Source organism: Artemia sp. Qi Xiang Cuo, chromosome 3 (assembly GCF_049724085.1).
Source record: "Artemia sp. Qi Xiang Cuo chromosome 3, ASM4972408v1, whole genome shotgun sequence".
Lineage (NCBI taxonomy): Eukaryota > Metazoa > Arthropoda > Branchiopoda > Anostraca > Artemiidae > Artemia > Artemia sp. Qi Xiang Cuo.
Genome location: NC_142796.1, coordinates 54,197,718 through 54,221,916, shown reverse-complemented (window position 1 = coordinate 54,221,916; position 24,199 = coordinate 54,197,718). Strand labels below are relative to the sequence as shown.

At 34.1% G+C, this 24,199-nt stretch overlaps 2 protein-coding genes across 2 annotated transcripts in view; one reads left to right on the top strand and one right to left on the bottom strand.

Moving 5' to 3' along the window:
* The window catches only part of LOC148954282 (kelch-like protein 25), a 51,609-nt gene extending 30,505 nt beyond the window's left edge, over positions 1 to 21,104 (top strand). The window contains exon 2 of the mRNA XM_089086177.1: positions 17,311 to 21,104. Coding sequence (XP_088942303.1) covers positions 17,320 to 18,432 — 1,113 coding nt within the window. The 5' untranslated portion in view covers positions 17,311 to 17,319 and the 3' untranslated portion in view covers positions 18,433 to 21,104. The remainder of the gene's footprint in view (positions 1 to 17,310) is intronic.
* Positions 1,663 to 1,998, bottom strand: LOC148954283 (uncharacterized). The gene has a single exon (XM_089086223.1). The coding sequence runs from the start codon at positions 1,996 to 1,998 to the stop codon at positions 1,663 to 1,665; it is 336 nt and encodes a 111-aa protein (XP_088942349.1).
* Positions 21,105 to 24,199: the final 3,095 nt, after the last annotated feature.

The following is a 24,199-nucleotide window of genomic DNA, read 5'->3' as shown; positions in this document are numbered from 1 at the left end:
CAGGACACAGCCTTGCTTGACGCCAGTCATCACCTTGAAGTAGCGTGTGTTGCCGCCCAATGTTTTAACGTAGTATTCCGTATCTTGGTACATGACGACTATTGGATGGATTAGCTTCTTGGGAATGCCGTAAAACTGCAATACTCTCCACAGAGTTTGACGATCTACTGAATCAAACGCCTTTTCGAAGTCTACGAAGAATATATACAAGCGCTGCTTCCCCTCGTTAGATTCCTCCTGCATGGTGCATAGAGTAAAAATAAGGTGGGCACAAGATCGTTTTGGCCAAAATCCATACTGTTCTTCACGTGAGGGAGGATCAAGGGCTGCTTTGAGCCTTCTTAATATTATTTTCGTGAAGAGCTTCGCAGGGATAGAGAGATGATGATTCCTCTATAGTTGCCGCATTCTTTTACGTCTCCTTTCTTGAAGAATTTGACTAAGGTTCCTGTTCTCCAGTCTTTAGGGAACTTTTTCGTCTGCCAGAGGAGTGAGAAGAAGGATAACCAGATGGCCTGGGTTCAATGCAGGCTGAACTTGGTTATTTCAGCTGAAATGCGGTATCTACCTGGAGTCTTCCCATTCTTAAGTTTTTTAGCTGCTGAGAGTATCTCGTTGACTGTCGGCATTACATCATTGATGTTAAGACTGGAGATAGGTTGATGTGGTATATCCAGCGGGACCACTGGCGTTGGGCGATTAAGTAGGGCTTCGAAATAACTCGCCCATCGCTCCTTTTGTTCTTTCGCATCTGTCAGGAGCCTTCCATTTTCACCTTTCCCCAGGCATTCTTGGATACTTGACTTGCCTACTATTTCTTTGGTAAAGTGATATACGGTACGTGTGTCTCCATGGCTTGCTGCTTCTTCAGTTTGTCTGGCCTTTTTATTCATGTATTGCCTTCTGTTATATATGGCACTTTTCCTTACATTTCTATCAACTTCTTTATAGGCCAAGCTCTTGGTCACCTGTGAGTGACCACTTTTCCAAGGGAGCTCGGCTTCAGCTTCTTGTGGTTTTCTATGAGATCACAGGTCTTTGTATATATCCACTGTTGCTTAGCTGGCTTTCTAAACCCGAGGGTTTGTTTGGCCGTGTCCGTGTAGCTATTGCGTATCGTCTCCCAAGCTTCTTTGACGTCTTCTGGTAGGTTATACAGGGCTTCGAATTTATTGGACAGTTTGATGCTTAACGAATATCGGATGCTTTTGTCGCTAAGTTTGTTTTGTCAGCTTCTGAGTATGTCCGTCTTCTGCTTCTGATTATTAGACTTCAGCTTCAATTTCTGTGTGGTGACTACTAGTTCGTGGCCTGAACCAACGTTGTCGCTTCGGAAACTACGAACGTCTTTTAGGCTTGTTCGCCATCTCCAGCGGATAAGGAAATGGTCAATTTGGTTTTTGATGGTGCCATCCGGGGATGTCCAAGTGTATTTGTGGATATCTTTATGCTGAAAGAACATACCACCCATCAGCAAATCGCTCCCCATAGCGAAGCTGACAAGTCGAGCTCCATTTTCGTTTATGGTGCCAAGTCCATGGTTGCCCATCACTTAGGGTAGTAGGATCTGTATTGGCCAACCCTTGCGTTGAGGTCACCTGCAATATAGGTGACGTCGTGGAGTGGAATTGAATTGATCACAAAGTGGAGGTCGTCGTAGAACTAAGTTTTAAGGGTGTCATCAGCATCATTTGTGGGTGCGTCGCACATGATCAACGATTTTTTTGCGTGGTTAGAAACAAATATTGCATACAGTATTCTTTCATTGACTGGTTGCCATGAGCAGAGGGCCTTTGTCGCTTTTGGACCTAATACTACTGTAACTCCGGCAGAGTGACTTTCAGTTTTTCCGCTGTATAAGGCTTTAAACATTGTACAGTCGCCACTGATTTTCTTCTCGCCGCTGCCTTTCCACCTTGCTCCCGAAATGGCGACTATATCAAGTCCAAACTTCTCGCATTCGCGAAGGACTTGCTCTGTTTTTGACAGTACTGACATGGTTCTAACATTCCATGGGCTGATTTTAAACGGTTTATTCGCATTCAAAAATCTGGTTCGGGGGCTTGCATGAGTCGTCATTAAATTTAGAAGTTCAGATTCGAGGCTTAACGTTGACGTTTCGTTAGCGGTCTTTGTTTTACAGGCGTAGCTTGCTAGGCCGACGCCCAACCAGTTTCTTTGGCTCGGCTACGGGCAGAGACGCCAGTCCCTGACTGTTAGGCCGGAACCCAACAGGCCTATTACTTTCAAGCTCGTCGGGCAGGGATGCCAACCCCTGAATGATTTGCCAGAGCATAGGACTGCATACCCAATAGGTGGGTGCTTTACTCATGATATTTACTTTGAGCTGATTAAAAACTAGGTAGCAACATGATTATATATATATATATATATATATATATATATATATATATATATATATATATATATATATATATACTCCTCTTAGTGACCCCAGGCCCCAGCCAATCGCTGATAATCAGGCCATTATTGTCATTTCAAAAGTTCCATCTCACCTTAATAATCCTGTAAAACGCCGTGAAGTGATTGACCTTATACCTGGTCATGAATGTATTCATAGCATAAAGCCCTCCGGCGATAAATTGGTGGTGCGGATTGATCAGACTGCTTCTAAGGGCTTTTGTGATTCTGTTCCCTCTATTATGAGCAACTGTGACGTCAAAGTAAATGAAACAAAATATATAGGTATTGTGAAAGGTTTATCTAATGCCTTTGACATGAGCATGCTTATGTACCATGAGTAAGATGTGATGTAGTTGAAATACCAAAATAAAGTTACTTTCTAAAGATAATTCCGATTTCTTATAATTAAGCTAAATCTAGTTGCAAAAATGAAAAGTCCTTAATCAGCAAAAAGAGAAATTGCATTTCTAGCTTCAGTCAGACAACGGCGCTAGTCGTTCGAATTTCGCTAAGATAATTGTAGCAAGAAAATGCAATGCACAACATTTCTAAGGAAGTTTAAAAGGCAAAAAACTGTGTGAACTCCTGAATCATCTGAAATATCTTTAAGAGACTATTGGACGAGGATTCGCGTCCTGGGGGCACGTGAGCCAATGGCAGGCAGTCCCTAGAGCGCAGGACGAAAGAACTGCGTTTGGGAGCGGGGTAAATGTGCTTTTTAATTTTAATATGAATATGTATTTGGATTTAAAACGAGTAGTACCGCAATTAATCCCGGTCACCATTTTATTGTCATTGAAGTGACCCATTGCTGTACAACTAAGCATGCAAGTTAAATAAATCTATTTTCTTTCTTATCTCTGTTTATTCCATTTTATATGTCTGTATTTAGCCTATATAGCTAATTAGTTCGCCATATCGTGTGCCAAGAAAAACTTCTATTGCTACAAATGACGCATGTCGGAAATTGGAGGAAAACTGCGAACTAATTAGGATATTAAAACTATTTGCTTCAAATTTAATTATTTGAAAGATACAGACATATAAATAGATTGATTAGGCCTAGTTCCGCTAGGCTGCGATAGGAAACCCATTATATCTCATAGAAGATAATAGCCTCCCCAAAATAGGTTAAGTAAAATAATAAATTTGTTTTAAGTTGATATAAACGCAAAAAAAAAAATATTGAAAGATTGTATATTGTAACAGAACTGGCTTTGTCAAAGGAGGAAGGTAAATGGACTTCGCTTTTAGCTGCTCTCGAATTAGGAAAACTTCGAGCAGCTTTGCTTGAACTTTGGCTATTAGAAATAAATGTGTATCCCCTCAAAGATTTGGGTACAATAGAAAAAATGGAGAAAAGGCTCAATGAAGAATTGTAAAATGAGAAAAAAAAATTAAAAAAAAAATAGTATTCAGTTTTTAACAAGTAGAAGCAAGTGTATAATTAGTAATTTTTTTAGTGTTAGTAATAAATGCAATGTAGTAGTGCCGTATATTACTAAATAATAAAGTATTTGTACCGTGAATTGAAAGAATTAAATAAAAGATAATACGGAAAGAAAAACAAAATCTAGCTGGACCGATGAAACGTTGGTAGAAACAGAAGAATTTTAGGCATAATAGTGGGTCTGCCAATGGGGTCTGTTATATTCCACCCCTGTTTCTTTTCCTTTCAGATAAATGACCTATTTTCGTTTCTTTAATTACATTTGTGACCCTTTTGGAAGAATACAAGTAAGGTATTTTCTACAAACTGTGTAGTATTTTCCGTAACCCAGGCAGGGTAGGAATAGAGCTACAAGGCGCCGTCATTATTATATTGACAGGGAGGGTTATTACCTCCAAGGAGAGAGTAGAAATTTTTCTAGCCGTAACCCAAGGCGGGTACATTTGGCTTTAGAAAGTGGCCATTTGACCACTCGATCGCGTTACCATACCCTGAGACAGGGTATACTGTAAATAGGGTAGTACCAAACCCGATATTTGCAGAACCGTTGGGGTAAGAGCGGGAATCTCACTAACATTAGGGCTGACAAGGGGTTCTCCCATTCGAGTAAGTGGCATAGCAATCTTTTTGCGTCATTCGAGTAAGTGGCATAGCAATCTTTTTGCGTCATTCGAGTAAGTGGCATAGCAATCTTTTTGCGTCATTCGAGTAAGTGGCATAGCAATCTTTTGCGTCATTTTTTGCCTTTAAAATTAGTGACCCTGCACAAACACCCCAATAAGTGGTGCCAGCAGTAGCTAGCACTACGAACATTGGCGGCAGCGGCATAAGCACACATCCTAGGAAGCTTAGCAAAAGTCCCCGAAGGAAGCAAAAAAAAAAGAAGAGTTATTACCCAGCTGTGACTGGAACTCTGCATGAGGCGAGAAATTCGGCGAAAGAAACCGTTAATCACAGAAAATTGAGGCATAGGGATAGGTCTTAAAAGGATCTCCTTTACCTACACAGATGACTTTCACGTGAATAATGGTGTTAGAAAAAATTCAAATTCTGAAGTAGTTCCGCAAAATGAGTGAACAAGAAAATTTGAATTTTGAACCATGGCTGTTTCAGAGCCATGTAGATGTAAAACAAGCCAGTGGACATGCTTGTTTACAAAGAATAATTAAAAATACATGAATATATTATTTTGGGTCGAGTGTCATTTGTATCGCTGGGGTCGACTCCCCTCGCACACGTTAGGTCCCCTAGTGGATAAATATCCGCGTTATTTGTGCTTATTAATTTTATGGGTTATTTGTAATGATGGCAAAGATCAGACTTAACTTATTGCTTTTTTTATAAACAGATACCATTCAACACAATTAAGAAAGGTCGTCAAAAGTCTGCCCATTGTTCTTAAAAACTGCTTATTTGAAAATGTCAATTTTCTTTTTATTTTGTTCTATTTATTTAAGAGCGAGAGAGAATGAGCATATGTAGGTTTTATTTTTGTAGCTAGACATAAGACATATCTTAGTACTTCAGTTTAATTAAATCTACGTTCAATGTTTTGTTACAACAAGCATCCTTGATTGCTATACTTCGCGCACCTTAGACTAAATTAGTCTATGTTAGTAAGGATTTGATTACGTTTTGGATGTCTTATTTTTGTTAGTGTTATTTCTATGCCCTTTCAAAGGATAATAGAAAGGTTGGAACAGAAAATAACCAAAGGTAGGAAGCTCGTGGTCTACTGAAAACGACAAATGGTGTTGGACCACGTCTTGTGGGAAGCCCGGGTAAAAACTCAAGGCCCAAGATTGTTTTTTGTATTTTTTTTAAACGATCGTAGGAAGGGATATTTCTCAGTCCTTCAAGTGTAAGAAATTATTATTTTTATGCCAATCAGGGCCAGTCAAAACAATACTTAAAGGTTGAATAGAAACTTCTGAGAGCTAGTTAGGTTTTCGTTTTTTTGATCAGAATGCTTTGAAAGAGAAACAGAGAGTTTACTTTCTTATAGCTCCGAGGCGAAAAAAAAAAAAAGAAGAGAAAAGCGTTTTAATTTCATTAGATTATATCCAGTGCGTAATTATCTTACAAATAGATCACCTTTCTTTAGTTAGGCTACAAAAACGTCATTTATTTTACCTGGGTTATCCATTACATTTATTTTGCTCTTATTATTGTGGTATATTTTTGCAAGTCTGTCACGTTATAGATTACCTAGACGAACTCAGGTCCCCTCGGATTTTCTATTAAAAATCAACCCAGGTCCGAACAAAGATTGATGTCATCAAAAACAAAACAAAAATTTTTACATATCGATTAATTTCTACCAATAAAAACACTGAAAGGTGAGGATGGTGATTTCTTTACTATTAATTTTATGTATAGATTAAGACGAGGCAACATTGCCTCCCTCCAACGTGGCTAAGAGTTTTCTAAGATGTATAATCCCTCCTTAAATTGCCTTCTGCGTGAATATTTGAAAAAAAAATTAAACTGTGAATAAAATTAATCAAAATAAAATCTAATATTCCTAAATTTACTTAAAAATTCGACAATCCGACACTATTCATAGCTAGAGCTTGATCTGAATCATGTTTTGCTCTATTTTTAGGCTTTTAGTGTTTAGTCTTCCTTTTTACTTGCCGTTTTGTTCGTTTTTCTTGCTTAAAATATCTGTCGAATTCTTATTTAGTTATTCTAATAATCAATTCGTACTCAATTTTTTACTTTAATTATTTATTAAAATATAATTTCTCAATAAGTTATTAATTAAAATTTATTTATCTCAATAAACTATTTAGAACCTGATAATTTATTTAAGTTAGACTAAGGTTTATGTTTAACTCGAAAAGACTGTGCTTCATTTAGTGAAAAGCGTTTATTTTTGTCAATTTTTTTCACTGTTTCCCCCTTTTTTAGTTTATGCGAAATTTATTTGAGCAACATGTACATTAAATTACCCAATTCTGATATAGTGAATACTAAAGAAATTTCCTCTTGAAACCTATATTTCTTCACCCCCATTATACCCGTACAAATTTCAGCCAGTTTTCAGTATACTTTGATAGAGCGAATTTGTTTTTATTAGCTGAAGTAAACACTACTAATTCGGAGCGTCGGGTATTTTGAAAAGAAGTTTAGTTTTTAAACTATGCAATTCAGTAGGCTATACCCTTATATCTGTCAGCTTTATAAAATCAAAAAAAAAAAACTACCAGTACAGAATTGTCTAATTATATGAAACATTTTATCTTAGTGCCGATTATAATTATTTTAGGCCTACAAATTGCTCATTAATGTGTTTCTTACTCGAGTAATATATGTACTAATAGCCAACTATTGGTAAATATAACCAAACAACCTATTGGTACGTTTATATGAAGAATTTCACGACGGATGTGAAATTATATCTCAATAATAATACGGAAAATTATAAAACCATTTAATCAGTTAAGATATATGGATTGAAACCCTGTGTATGTCCAATGGCGACTAAGTAAAATCCACAAGGAATTCCCTATTACTGTGAAGGTGTTTCTCGCTTAACGGATTCTAATAAGACTTTAATATAATATTTATTTATTTAGTGCTGAAAGATTTGCTCAAACAATAGCCTTCTAAAAAGATATTGATGTCAGTTCTTCATTATGCTTATATTCTTTGCTAAGCTTCCACTGGAATCTACAATGGAAAGCTTGGAAATCCTTCATCAAATTACCTTATTGGAAAAGTGAATATGAGGTACCAATGTTGACTTGTAATTACGAAAAAATCCTGAGACCAAGAACCTCGGCATTTCAGCCGTTAAACCCGAAACCCCATGAGAACGTCTAAGCGAAGAAATAGGGAAGACATCAGAAAACTAGTGGGTATAGAGGTCTCCACTAGTCCTTGTTATGCCTCATTCCCCCACCGTAGTATCGTTTGCGTAAAACCATGTGGTTATGACGCCGCACAGGCGTTTCTTATGTAGCACGGGCTTACATGAACAATGCAGGCATGAAAAGAATCGTAAAAGTAGACATCAAACTTAATAATGTAGGGTAAATTATGTTTATTTAATATTGATATTTTCGTTATCAAAACAAATTTGAAGAAATTTCTGTTTTAGATTTTCATTGAGAGTACTAATATTAGTGTATTTATTTAATTCTGTCTCATAGCTTAGAAATTATAACCCAATTAATGCGTGAATTATTGTATGTGTATTTACTTCAAAGAACATGTGATTCTGCCGCGTTGTTTTTATTGCAGGAAAGTAAATGGACACTTTGGTCATTGAGTATTACAATAAGCTGACCAGTACAGATACGACCCAGTAACATCTATTTTATCATATCTCAACCAACGAAGAGTACTCACCATAACTCCAGGCAAGTTTCATCCCAACTTCGTCTACGAAAACAACAGTTACCTTCGATCGTCGTTTCTTCGACCATGAACCATATTATGTATCAGGTAAAACTATATCTGAACCTCAGTATCAAGTGCTTTAACGAACTATATAATCACTTAAATGCCAAGAACCCCATCAATCAGTACAAGATAACAATATTTAACGATATTTGAAGTTAAATAATATTTAAATTTGAAGATATTCGAAGACGAAATTAAAGACAATTTGAAGTTTAATTCTGAGAACTCAATCAATCAGCACATGATAAACGATATTTAAATTTAAATGACACTTAAAGACATTTGAAGATATTCGAAGAAGAAATTAAAGACAAGTTGAAGTTTAATTCTGAGAACTTCATCGATCAGCGCATGATAAACGATATTTGAAGTTAAAAGATACTTAAATACATTTGAAGATATTTGAAGACAAAATTAAAGACAATTTGAAGTTTAATTCTGAGAACTCTATCGATCAGAACACGATAGACGATATTCGAAGTTAAATGACACTTAAAGACATTTGAAGATATTTGAAGCAGAAATTAAAGACAATTTGAACTTTAACTCTGAGAACACCATCGAGCAGTACAAGATAAACGATACTTAACTATATTTGAAGTGAGATAATAGTTGAAGATGTTCGAAGTTGAATTTAAAGACAATATATTAAGAGAGTCACTATAATACGACGACAACCTGTTTCAAATGGCACAAATGAACAATTTTACGCGAGAATACATTCTCTATGTGCCCCAAAATCCTAAAAAATTATATGCTGAGAAGAAGAACACCAACACCTATAGTGGGAAGAATCGTTTCCCAGTTGACCATTTGAACGATACTTAACGGTCATTTCCCAGTTGACTATTAGGGAAAACTTACCGTGTGAAGACAACTAGACTCGAACTGTTCCATGAAGAAACCATAACGTAAGTGCTTCAAAATTTTTGCCAGGACAAAAGAAGTGAAGGACAGTAATTTATAACAGAAGGGTGTAGTACACTAAGGACATGAAAGGTGACCAATAGATGTGAATCTACATGTGTTACTTCCTAATAGCTTTGACAATGCAAAAATCTCAATAGTGAAAGTGTTTTAATGTCATCAGTGAATATGTTGAACCAAATATTGTATGTTATAAATCATTCATGTATGTACAACAAGTAGAATTAGGTGTAATATTATTATGTTATTCACTTAACGTTGGGTATATAGTATGTAATACGTCATATATACAGCAAAATAAAAAAAAAAACAATTAATGTAAGAGTAGAATAATCCCAACCTTATTAGAAAATTAAAAGTAATCAGTGTTAGATAAAGAAAAAAAAAATCTTTAGCATAGTAGCTAACCTAGGATCAAAAGTAATCTTATTCCGGTAGATGAATTTTAGATAGGGGTGTAGAATAAAATAAGAAAAACAATTGAAAAATTTTAAAACTCCTAATGGGCAATAACTAATGACGGGGCGTCATTATTTCATGGGAAGGGTGATATGTACCATGAGTAAGATGTGATGTATTTGAAATACCAAAATAAAGTTCCTTTCTAAAGATAATTCCGATTTCTTATAATTAAGCTAAATCTAGTTGCAAAAATGAAAAGTCCTTAATCAGCAAAAAGAGAAATTGCATTTCTAGCTTCAGTCAGACGACGGCGCTAGTCGTTCGAATTTTGCTAAGAAAATTGTAGCAAAAAAAATCCAATGCATAACATTTATAAGGAAGTTTAAAAGGCAAAAAACCGTGTGAAATCCTGAATCATCTGAAATATCTTTAAGAGATTATTGGACGAGGGTGCGCGTCCTTGGGCCACGTAAGCCAATGGCAGACAGTCCCTAGAGCGCAGGACGAAAGAACTGCGTTTGGGAGTGGGGTAAATGTGTTTTTTAATTTGGAGTATGTATTCAGACTTAAGACGATTAGTACCGCAAATAATCTCGGTCACCATTTTATTGTCATTGAAGTGACCCGTTGCTGTACAACTAAGCATGTAAGTTCAATAAATCTATTGTCTTTTTATATGTGTTTGTTTCTCTCATATGTCTGAGTCTAGTCCGATAATAGGTAACTAGTTCGCCAGTCTCCAAGGTTAATGCTCCCAAAGGAATCTGATCTCCAGATAGCTCAAGAAAGAAGAAGTCACATTCGTATGTCTACATATTCAATTTTCTCTCATTAATTGAGACCCGCGCTATAAGTGGCGCTATAGGAGAAATCTCTATCGCCACGAGCAAATCTCTTCTATTACCGCAAATAATTCTTCAATGGTACACTTATTGGCTGTGGCAATATTAAGGATGCAAAACGAATTGGCAATTCTTTTGCTGCTAAAGCGTTTTTTGAAAATGCAATTGCTCTTGCTAATGCACTGAAGCTTGGCGTGAAAGTTGGTTATGAGATTTTCCGTGTTCATGAGTTTCAGCGTCCACCAAGGTGCTGCTATAATTGCCAATCGCCTAATCATCTGAAGTCGTCTTGTAATAACCCTAAACGTTGCTCCCGCTGTGCAGAAGAGCATGAATCGTTGCGCAATTCCCTGTGCCAAACTACCCCTAAATGTGCTAATTGTCATGGCAATCATGTTTCATTTTCTCTAAAATGCCGAATCCTTCGTAATGATGTAGGTAAACGTTCTAGTCAGCTAAGAAAATGACTATTAAAATCGAATTTTCTATATGCTCATTCAACATTAACGGAACGAAGGATAAGGATGATTCTTTGAACCAGAAACTATCTAATTTCGACATTTTGTTTCTACAAGAACATCTTTTGCCTTTGGTCAGTTTGAACTCCCTTTACAGGAGTAAAGAGCACTTAGTTTTCACTAGAAGTGACCAAAAAACTTTTGGGAGACCTTCAGATGGGCTGGCCTGCCTATTAAAACATAACCTATTCCCGCTATCCCCTGTGTGTTATCGTGACTGTGATTATTTCATTGCAATTCGTCTTGCTAACCTAGTTCTTATTAATCTATACCTCCCTTGTGACCAAAGATCATTTTCCTCTCTAACAAAGTATGCTAAACCATGTGCTTCACTAAAGACCCTTCTTATTAGTGTTGAGAGTAATGGATTGGATTGGATCCTTGTAGGCGATATGAACTGTGATATAAACTCTACCTCAACACAAACTGATTTATTTTTGGATTCGCTACCTAATGGCTAGCGGGTTTTGGATAAAGATACATCCCATTCATACATACATAATAGCGGTTCATTGTCTCATATTGATCACTGTGTTGTTTCTTCTGGTGTTTCTATTAGTGATATTCACATTGACTAGGATAAACGTGGTTATGACCATCTGCCCCTTTCAGCCACTGTCACCATCAATACGACTCGGGCTAAACCGAACTTATGTGCTAATTACAAAAAGTGGATAACCAAAAGAGACTGGAATAAAGCGGACTGGGCTCTATATCTATCTACCCTTGCTCTTCTTCTGTCTACAATTAAAGTTCCATTTAATTTACTCTGTACCAGTGTTATATCCCCACAAGCTCGAGTTCCTTACTGTAACTCCGGCAGAGTGACTTTCAGTTTTTCCGCTGTATAAGGCTTTAAACATTGTACAGTCGCCACTGATTTTCTTCTCGCCGCAGCCTTTCCACCTTGCTTCCGAAATGGCGACTATTTCAAGTCCAAACGTCGCGACGGACTTGCTCTGTTTTTGACAGTACCGACATGGTTCTAACATTCCATGGGCTGATTTTAAACGGTTTATTCGCATTCAAAAATCATTAATGTATACCTCCCTTGCGACCAAAGATCATTTCCCTCTCTAACAAGGTATACTAAAGCATGTGCATCGCTAAAGACCCTTCTTATTAGTGTTGAGAGTAATGGATTGGATTGGATCCTTTTAGGCGATATGAACTGTGATATAAACTCTACCTCAACACAAACTGATTTATTTTTGGATTCGCTACCTAATGGCTATCGGGTTTTGGATAAAGACGCATCCCATTCATACATACATAATAGCGGTTCATTGTCTGATATTGATCACTGTGTTGTTTCTTCTGGTATTTCTATTAGTGATATTCACATTGACCAGGATAAACGTGATCATGACCATGTGCCCCTTTCAGCCACTGTCACCATCAATACGACCCGGGCTGAACAGAACTTATGTACTAATTACAAAAAGTGGATAACCAAAAGAGACTGGAATAAAGCGGACTGGCCTCTAAATCTATCTACCCTTGCTCTTCTTCTGTCTACAATTAAAGTTCCATTTAATTTACTCTGTACCAGTGTTATATCCCCACAAGCTCGAGTTCAGCTGAATATATATTACAGCCAAATTGTTTCCTGTCTGAAAAAAGCTGTAGAAGTGGCTGTCCCGCTTTGTCGTTTTAAGCTTAAGACTAGAGGCTCAATATGGAAATCTGACCCTGATTTAAAAATTGTGAAAAATCGTGCAAAATTGTGGCTTAGACTTCGGGTAGCGTGCGGCCGCCCTTTAAGGGGTCACCTTTTTAACATTAAACAGAAAACGAAGTTGGAGTTTAAACGTTATCTTCGTAAAGTGAGGTACAATGGTGTAGAATTTCCCAAGACCTCTAGTCAGTGGAAACAAGTGATTAATGTTGCGAAATTTAATTCACCTCCTAATGCCGATTGGATCCCTAATGCCTCTTGGATTAATCATTATAATAAGATTTTTAATGTTATGAATTATGCGGTTCACTCTCAATTTGTTAACCTCTGTTCTTATGTATTACCTGCGAAAATTTACCAAGGTCATGTGCCTCCCGTTTCTGCTGACCGTGTCATTCGTTGTGTTAAGAATTTAAAATCTAAATCATGTGATATTGATGGTATTAGTGTTTTTCACCTTCATATTGATTCAAAAGAATTGATCTAACATTTGCAGTTATTATTTAAAATTTGTCTATGCACGTATTTTGTCCCCGATTCTTTTTTGTTCGGGAGTGTCACTTCGATTCTTAAACTTGGGAAAGATCCGACTAATTGCGCATTATATAGACCTATAACGGTAGCCTGTTTGCTGAGAAAAGTTTTTGAATATGTCCTGCTTCCTGAAATTCTTCCAAAAGTTGATTATGTGTCCAATCAATTTGTGTTTAAACCAAATATTGGATGCCAACATGCGCATCGAAATCTTACTTCTTTTTTAATTCAAGCACAAAAAGATGGATCTGAAGTTCATTTATATGCGTTCGATATTTCAAAAGCTTTTGATTCGGTTTGTCACAGCCAACTATGGTATTCTCCTACCCAGCTAGGAGTGAATTCATCTGTTATATGTGTCCTTCGTTTTTGGTATGCAAATTCGTATGTTCGACTTCTGTCAGGAGAGATCTTTTTTGGTAATATTCCAATTCGGTCTGGACTTAGGCAGGGAGGGGTTCTGTCACCATACATTTTTAATGCTTGTTTATACCCTGTGCTTTCTCGTATTTTTCCGTCGTGTTTTACGGGTCTAACTAATTTATCTTATATTGCTTATGCAGATAATTTATTACTTATTAGCCGTTAAAAATTCATCATTGTTAAGTTTATCAAGTCTTTTTCTAAGTTTTTGGAAAAAATTCACCTTGCGCTTAATACTGAAAAATATTAGTATTTAGTGTTAAATGCTAAAAAACCAAGTGGAGAGGTTTTCTGTAGATCTTTTTAGTTAAGTTGGCTCCCGCGTTGCGCTGGATTGTCATTAGTTTCCGCTTTTTTATTTCAGCTCTCCATGTTAGTACACTTACAGATATTAAGAATAAGTTTAAAGCAGGTTATGCTAAAATTGTCCCAAATCGTGGCCGACATTCTCGTTAGGCATTGGCTAAACTATATTCTACGTATTGTGACCATTCTTTTTCTATCAGGTTTGCGCCCATTTTTTAATAATAGTGATATGCAGGATATTAGAGTTTTGTATTTCCGTTATTGTAAATATCTTTTGTATTTGCCTCGTTGGTATAGAAACCGTAAGATTATTCGAATATTTAATGCAACTGATATATTGACGTCATATAATAAGTTGGACTCCAAGTTAAAAGATGAGGCCTGCAAGCGGTTGGGTCCTTTTCATCCTCTTGTGCAATTGTTTTGATTTGTATTTGTAGTTTTTATATTGATGTTGTTTTGCATGTGTTTTGTTTTTGTATGTCTTTACTTTTTATTTTCTTTTGTTACACCACTTTTTTATAATTGTTAGTGGGTCAAAAATATAATTATTATTATTATATATATATATATATATATATATATATATATATATATATATATATATATATATATATATATATATATATATATATATATATATATATATATATATATATATATATATATATATATATATATATATGACTTGGATATTTCCAAAACCTCCTGTATGTAAGTTTACAATGGTTTATGCTTATAATATTCATTATGCTGACAAACTTAAAAATAATATTTATTTTACTAATATATATATATATATATATATATATATATATATATATATATATATATATATATATATATATATATATATATATATATATATATATATATATATATATATATATATATATCTTAATTAGTAATCTTTGATATTTTTTGACTGGTTTGTAATCTTTGATTGCTGGACAAATATTTCTGAATTGATTGTTTGGTCCCTTGGTAGAAGCTAAGCAAATACTTTGTATTTTTTTACTTTCATTTTTGGTATATCTTTACCCAGGGATTAAGTTTGTTTAGGCACTGCATTATTTTAACTGATTCTTTTGTCATCAAATATCGAAAAAAGTATTTATTCTGAAGGGCTGTGAAGCGGATTAGTACTGCCAGTTTGGACTATAAAGTCTAGTTTTGCATCCTTTATCTCCTTTTACATGTCATCAACACTTACAAAATCAATGTCTCTGACCTGTTTAACCTGAATGACAATGGAGCTCAATCTATTGCAGTTTATGATTCAATGAAAAAAGGCAAAGCCAGGATATTCCACTAAAAAGGAGGAAAATATATCTTGTCATGGTGCAACCCAGGGGTACCAATTCACGAAAATGTAGCAAGGAGGCAAATATATTTTTTTTTAAATGAAAATATAGAAAAAAGTATCTTCCAAAATCCAGGGGAGGCAACTTTTATTTTCCATGAAAATACCAAAAAACTAAATTTTCTAAATCTAGTGCCAGAAAAAAATCTAAGGGGACAATTGACCCCCCACTCCCAATTGGTGTCCCTGGTACAACTGGATGCTGGATATGATAAGACTGCATACTTACCCTAACAAGTAGAAGCTAAGGATGTTTCCAGATTTTGATATGCAGCCTGGGGATAAATAACTGCATAAACAAAGAGAATGTCAGGTATCCCTCTGCACTGAATGCTTTAAACCATACCATAGCCTATAATCAAATTAACATTCCAATAATTACCATGTCCACCAGAATGAAAAATCTTTTAACTTTCCTTGGGAAGAAGTTGCTGAAATACAAGTGATGCATGTAAACTTAGTATGCTTTTTTTGTGTAAGAAAACATGCTCAGAGAGAGTTTACCTCAACAGTAAAAAAAAAAAAACTGGTTTATAAGGATAATTAGTTAACTGCTCAATTGAACTGATTAATTTATCTATGAGTTAATAATGATAGTATAATGATAATAATTTGCCTCTAAATTACTTGGACTATCTGTCTTGGCTTTTCTCTGTCTACAATTAGCCATGTCTTGATGCAACCTACTGCAAAATGCGTGGTGACTAAGTTTAAAGAGTGAAAACTTCTAAACTTCCTTACAAGCTTTAAGAGTTTGGTTAAAGTCATTACAATGGTTTCAAAATGGCAGCAGTTTCATGCAAGCCAGTGCAAGCTCATTGGCTTGCATAAGCTCAATGTCAGTTTAATTTGTTGACTGGTGGCACATTTTTAACTGATCAGCTATTGACCATTTTACATTTTTTGCTAAATAGCTGGTGTTACAGAATGGCTACATGAAACTGTTACTATCTCTATGGCCATCTTATTCTATAGGGCAAAAAAACTGAAACCAAAGAAAAATAAAATTAAGAAACAATTAACCAAACTACATTTTATTAGTCACAATTTGTCCAATCAAAATACTACTAAAGCTTCAAGAATGCATCCTGTATCTAACTTCTATGAACAAATGCTTGTCTCCTAACATACCAAGCAAGAACTTTCTATAATTTTAGTATTTATATTAAATCATGACTGTAATATTTAATTCGGATGTAAAACTTGATCGATCGACCTACAATGTTGAAAATGCAAGGTGATGTGTTACAGGACGGTGAAGGCTTGTGGGTTGCCTCACCATGGGAAGGTAACTACATGTTTTTTTATGCATTCTTAACTCTATAAACCCTCCTTTGTCTTTACTTTCTAATGCAGTGGCTATATATATATATATATATATATATATATATATATATATATATATATATATATATATATATATATATATATATATATATATATATATATATATATATATATATATATATATATATATATATATATATATATATATATATATATATATATATATATATATATATATATATATATATATATATATATATATATATATATATATATATATATATATATATATATATATATATATATATATATATATATATATATATATATATATATATATATATATGTACAAAAGAAAGGAAGTAAATACAAGTCAAATTTAGTAGCAACAAAATAAGTAAAAAGTCTTTTGAATTTACCAAAGAACTGGCCTTCCTTGTTATACTGGTAATGGGTTGCATATTTTCACACGAACAAGCTTTGGGTTGTAAGGTAAAGACTTCTTAAAAGTAAGTTTCAAATCTTGGTCTGTTGTTTTCCTCTCGAATTGCTTACAAAAAATTAAATATAATTAATTACACAATAGACACTACTTTATATATATTTGTAAATTTATATTTGCTTTATAAATAAGTTTATGTTTAACTTATTCCACTCGCTTATACTAAATTTACACCGACTAAAAATTTCATTGGTTAGATTGAATCATCTTTCAAAGTAATCACAGAAATATGTTATTGTTTTAGGAAAAGAAAATGCTGGTTGGAGATTGTCTAAATACGCTGTCGTGTGTGTTTTCCAAACTTAATGAAGATCGCAAAAGTAATAAATTCTGTGATGTCATCCTCAAAACCGGTCTGAAATCATTCCCTGCCCATAAAGTAGTTTTATCAGCCTCATCAGCCTACTTCAGCGCAATGTTTGGTGGCAACTTTCAAGAAAAAGATAAAAAAGAGATCATCATCAAAGAAGAATCAGAAGATGTAATTGAAGCTATGCTGGAGTATTGTTATACACGACAAATTGATATGAATCATCCATCAATGCTGAAATTGATCAGATGTTTTGATAAATTTGCCATTGACTCCGCAATTAAGCTTCTGGATAAGAACTTAAGCAATATAATTAATATTGAAAATTCTGTAAACTACCTGGAGGTATCCATCCAGTTTAGTGGTTTCAGAGAGTTAAAACGAGCCTCTGCTGTGTCTTTCCTTCAAATGAATGATAGCTTTATCACGAACTATTTAAAATCTATACATGTAGATATTTTACTTGAGCTGTTAAAACATGAAGAATTTTATTCGTCCAATTCTGCTGTTGCTTCTCTCTTTGAGTGGATCAACCATGAAACTGTTTTTAGTATATTATTAAAAGAGATCAGCTGCCCTCATCTGCTTACTGAGGATGCCAGCCATATTTTGGACATTTGCCATCCAAGTTTTAGAAGTCTTATTAAAAAGGGTGTGAAAAAGCAAAATATATACTTTGATTACAAATTTTTAGCTGATGATTTTGACTTTACTTTAGTGGAGGGTTTGAGAATGGAGTCAGTGCCAGGGTATTTTAGTAGAAAGTTTGAGTTAGGTAATAATTTTATTCTTCAACTTTATAAAAACCATGAAGGAAATTTCCCTCAACATAACATTTCTGGTTTGAAAATATGGCCTGAAGAAAATTGCTTAGCACTGGGTACTTATGATGTAGAAATTCTTATGACTGAAAGTCCTTTGAACTTATATGGGAGAAATTATAGATTTACATGTCGTTGGTCTTTCTGTTTGTCAAATAGCCATCCCCTAGTCTTCTATTTTGACTTTGATGATAGTCTAAAGTACAGAATAAGGGTAGTCATGTCAAAAGTCTAAAATGATGAATACTAACTTTAAAAAAAAATTCTTAACCTGTCAAATAGTGTAAGTGGAAAAAAAATGACTACCTGTTAAATAACTATTACCCAAGCTTTGCTTGTCACATTGACATGGTTGTCAGAACTCAAAGCATTTTCCCGATAAATCTACAATTTTTTAGCAGCTTTAGCTTTAAGTTATTTGAGTGCCTAAAAAAATGTGTCTATATGGGATAGAGTAATCTAAAGACCTGTGTGTATGTAGCGATTTAAATAGTAAAAAAAAAAAAAAATCACCAGAAAAATAATATTTCTCAAGTTAATAACTAAGAGTTGCTTGTCACACTTACACAGTAGCAAAAGAAAAAATAGTTGTAATTGTCTTTTTTTTTACAATTTCAGTTGTATGTTACTTTATTCGATAGAAAATAATCATAATGTTTTGAAAGAATGCGAATAAAAAGGACATATAGCGCTATTACACAATATTCTAACTTAAAGCAAATTTTTGCTAGGAAATTGTTTTGATTTTGGATGGCCAAACAGTGCGTCATTTTCCCCTCTTCCAAAATAATTTTTGAGAAATTTGATAATAAAGTTTTTGAAGGTCTAATCCTTTAATTTATAGTTACCTTTTACTTTGTGGATAGGTAATTAGAAACTCTTGCTTATACCCTTTTTTTGAAGTTATTATAAAGTTTTAAGAAAAGTTGTCTCTAATTGTGGTTATAAGCATCAAGAAAAATTAACAAGCTTCAAGCCCAAAATATCTAACAAAAAAAAGAAGAAAAACTCAAACAAACTGGAATATTTCTCAAGACGATTGAAAAACAGAACTAAATTAACAATAAAATAGGTCAAAGATTTATTCCATGTTCTAATATATAATCAGCCACCAAGTAGAATCAAACATAAAATACAAAACTTACAATAGAAAAGAATAAAACCTACCTCAACAAATGTACTCATTCTTTGACCAACTCTGCCTTAAAGCTTTTTCACTTCCAATCCTGATTGCCAGAAAATGTGTTTGGTTGCCCTGGGATTAATATTTTTTTTTTTTTTTTTTTGCTGTAACACAGAAGATAGTGATACTTCTGTCCTTATGTAATCATTGTTGATATTTAGACATTTCAATTGTGTTTTATGATGCTTCCATTACTCATTTCAAATCTTTGGTTCGTCTTGGTATTTTTAATTCAAGGAAGGGGTTTTGCTACTGGCTAGCCGATTCTTAGCTGAATTATCTAGAGTGTAAAAAGATAAAAGTTGTATATTTGTTAAGATGAACAGTGGCGGTTTGGTCCTGTATTGTGACATGTGTTTTGTTTTTTTGTTTTTTCATTATTTCTATTAGTTAGTTTCCCCTTGGTTGTTTTTTTGTCCGCCTTTTTTTTCATTCCGTATTTCTTATTTTAATGAGCTTATGCAGTGCTTAATTTGTTAATACCAGTGACTACAAAGTACAATTTTTATTGTAAGTTTCACCATTCAATACCAGTGAAAACAGTTCCTAGAGTCTAACGTTTTATGTATTGTCGAAACTGTCAAGCCAAGTGATGAATCTGCCAATTTCTATTTTATACATAGTATCATGAATATATACTTCTGCTAAGTTAAGACGCATAGGATGTTTTAAGGACGCACAAGATGCTTTAAGGATTTTATAGCTATTCTAAACTTGTAAGTTTTTCAAAAAATTCTACAAGGTTTTTTAAAAACAAGAAGGTACTAAAACGTTTAAGGTTTTTCTAACAGCCTTGTAAGGCAGTGTTTCCCAATCTTTTGACATATATCTACGCTTTTTGTAATTTTCGTAGTGCTGGAGCAAATCGTGAAAAACGGATATATTTTTATAGCTGTCAAAGTATATTTGTTTTTGCACTTTTAGGCTCATACTCAAAATAATAATAGAAGAGATGTAGAATTACTCACAATAAATTATAAGTAAAAATTATATTTTGAATAACATTTATTCGGAAAGATATTCATGATTTGATTCTCTGGTTGGGAATTTCAGTCTGTGATACAGTTCCACGTCCAATACCCTTGCACAGTGTTGGTGCATGAATATTCCCACAAAATTCTTGTGCAATGCGTACCCGTACTATTATTCTCGTATCCGTAGGGATACGGATGATCTGTTTAATGATTTCTTACCTGGCAAGTGATAACCCTAGGTAAACTATAATCTCTATGTCACCAATATTATAATTTTTTCTAGTTCATCTGAGCACGCATAAATACGCTTTTATGAAATGAATATTAAACTTATTGACTTGACTGTATTAAAATTCTTAATTATTGAAGATTAGCCAGTTCAAAATCTTGGAGTTTCTGCAGCACTTCCTATAGTTTTCTTCTTTTAACTTTATTGGGAAAAGCTGCCAGCATTCGTATAAATAGATTAGACAGCGTGTTGCCCAACAACTAGTAAAAAAGTGAACTGAGGCGACATAACATCAAATATTCTCGTGAAAGCCATATTGGCTGTAGGGGAACTATTAACACGTGACATTTTTGAATTAAGGTAAAGTACCATATACTAGCGGGTAAAAGACGGTTTTGACTTTAAATTAACATTATTTGTAGGACTCAAGACCTACAAAGATTTATGAAATGTAGTCCATTGTATAATATGCGGATTGAGGAGCTTTGAAATTCTTTTATTCCATATGAATAGCGGTGCCATGTAATTTATAATTACTCCAAGGTAGAGGTCGTCTCTGTTCCAGACAACGACAATCTAAAAAACAGACAATTAAAATTTTTCATGTTTTAACAGCTCAAGTAATACATCTAAGTGTGTAGATTTCAAATAGTTTTTGATGGAGCTATCATCCGCTTGAAGGAAAGACACAGAACAGGTTCGTTTTAATTTTAACTCTCTGAACTGGATGGATACCTCCAGGTAGTTATAAATTTTCAGTTGGAACACATTGTATATATACAAATGGAATAAATTAAACATGGCGTTTTATAAGGTAAGTATAAATTCATATATGTATATGGAGTTAGACTTGTTATATAAATAAATTTGATTGTTTGGAAGTAATCGTTGAAGCAAACAACAGATCACGATCTGAAACTCAAATCTAAGAAGACCTTACAAACCATAGTTCAATGAAAATATGCAACCTATACAGGATTGCCAAAACTTTTAGGGACAAAAGTGTCCAAATCAGCCGAAAAAGGACACTTAGTGTCCTTCTAGAAAATTAGCCAATATACAGGGTTGCCACTATGAATTTTCAAAACTTGTGAAAAAAGTACCAAAAACCAGTGAAATTCGTCCTTAGTTCTGCTACCTGCATGAGTTCTGCAGGTATTTCCAGCTTTGATATTAACGCTACCTATAAATTAAGTTTAGTGCTAGTTCAATTTGAAGAGAAAAAAAAAACATCATGAGAATGTCAACAGAGCGAAAATTTATATCGATACCGCTACCTATCTTAGTCGAAAAGTAAAGTACAAATCATAAAGATTCATTTTCACTTCGGCAAGTTATGCGAAAAAGATGCGAGTTGTTGATCTTCGGTAGCTATTAAGGATCTTTGGGTGCGACAAGGTCCGAATGGCTTTAGCAACGAAATATCTATTTTGACCTACTTAGTTTTAAAGTTAAACAAAAGACGTCGATCACCTTAACCATTCAGCTAACTTGTTGGTCAAGTGGTTAAAATCATTTAACAACTGCTCTATCTTGCCGTTTTCTGAACATTTAGAAGTAGCCCTGAGCAAAAATGACGGTTTCGAGAACTAAAAAAGTGAGAAGACAAGGCTGATTGAAATAAATTCGCTTGATTTATTATATATATAGGTACTTATGCACTATGCGGTGCCCACCGCTATATACTGTATAAGGAAACCAGACATGGAAACCCATCGGTAAATTTTTCGCAGTTCATATTATTGACTTACGAATAAAGTAAACATACCACTCGATGCCTTTTTTTTTGCTCTTTCCAAACATAATAATTAATTTTGTCGCAAATTAATTTTACACCCAGCCCTTTATATACCAATTCAGGGTATATATTTTCACATTAAGGGGGGGGGGGGTAAATGTTTTATTTGTGATGTAAATAAGAGGTAAGTTTAAACTTAACCTCCCCCCCCCCCTAATGTGAAAATATATACTCTGAATTGGAGTATACAAAAGGGTGAGGGTAAAATTCATTTCCGACAAAAATAATTGTTATATTTGGAAAGAGCATAAAAAAGGCATCGAGTGGTATGTTTGTTTTATTCGTAAGTCAATAATATGAACTGTGAAAAACTTACCAACCTGCCAAACGGGTATTTGCTATCTAAATTGATTGCAAAGCGTGGTTTGCTATATTTAAACGATTTTTTCGGTAAATTTTTTGTTATTCATATAATTAACTTACATATAAATTAAAAATACCATTTCATAGCTTTTTTTATGCTCTTTCCAAGCATAATATTCATGTCCGCTGCAACTCAGTTTTATTCCCACCCTAATATAAACCCATTCATGGTATAAATTTGCACATTTGGGCGTTGGGGGGAAGTTTAAACTTACCTCTCATTTACATTAGAAATAAAATTTACCCCCCCCCCCTAATGTTCCCTCCTAATATATATATATATATATTATTGAGCTATATCACCTAACATTAAATTTTTACTTACTTAAATTTCTTTCAGCTCCTTTCCCGTGATGAAAATTTTCAAACTGAAGGAATTTACCCCGGGTGTTGACAACTTGGCTTTTGTTTTGATTTCAGACCATCAACAATCGAAAGGTTTCATTTTGTTAACTTTTCATTGAGGTTTTTGTATGACGTTCGGAAGCAGGAAGAAAGTTTATATGAAAAAGGTGACAGCTTGTCTGTTATCTTGACCGTGACGAGTAAAAATCAGGGTTAATAATACCATTTATAGGTAAAAGAATTTTGAAGGCATTTTCAGAAAGTTTGCTTCAGGGTAAAGCAAGCAACCCAGGAAAATACAATATAGAACTTAAAAAATAAGTAAATATAAGTCTTCGCACTCATTTGGTGATCAGTGACATTTTTTTATGAAAGTAATTTGTTTTGCGTCATAAATTTGGAAAAATGTCCTTTTTTCAAAAACCTGCCTTTTTTTACCCAACAGTGTCCCGGTGTCACTCAGGGTGAAAAAGTGTCCAAAAGACACTAAAAGTGTCCATCTGGCATCCCATAACCTATAGCAGTTATTATAACAAAAGCTAGTACTCAGATTACTGATTATTTATTACTGGTTATTACTCATACGTAAAAAAGTATTTGTAAATGTTAGCAGTAATTTTGAAGTGTTCAGTATTGCCAGTATGATTATTTCATCAAGTTAGTATGGTGCAAAATAGTTTTTGCTCGAAGTTTGTTGTTATTAATATTTTTTTTTTTTCGGAGGTGTTTGAGGTTCATCGTAGTTAGTTCAGCCCGATTCCATTATTCCAAAAAGGAATATTTATAGATTCCGTAGATCTTTTCTAAACTATGGATCCCCTCCCCCTTCAAGGAGCATTTTGAGGGTTGGCTCTGGCCCTTTTCAAAGTTTACACTTCTAGAATAGAGCCAGCTTGTTGATACGCCCTTTGCCAGACAGTAATTTCCAATTTTTTATCAAGTGCAAAAGAATTAAATGTTACAGCCAGTAATGTAAGTTTTTATGCTATGGATATTTTCCCATCTTGCTCTATGTTACTTTTTTATTGTAAGATTTTGTTTTCTTCAATTTTTGTTCCAGTCCTGCAGTAAATCGAAGCTTCTAATTTTTGATACTTTGTTCTTCTGCAA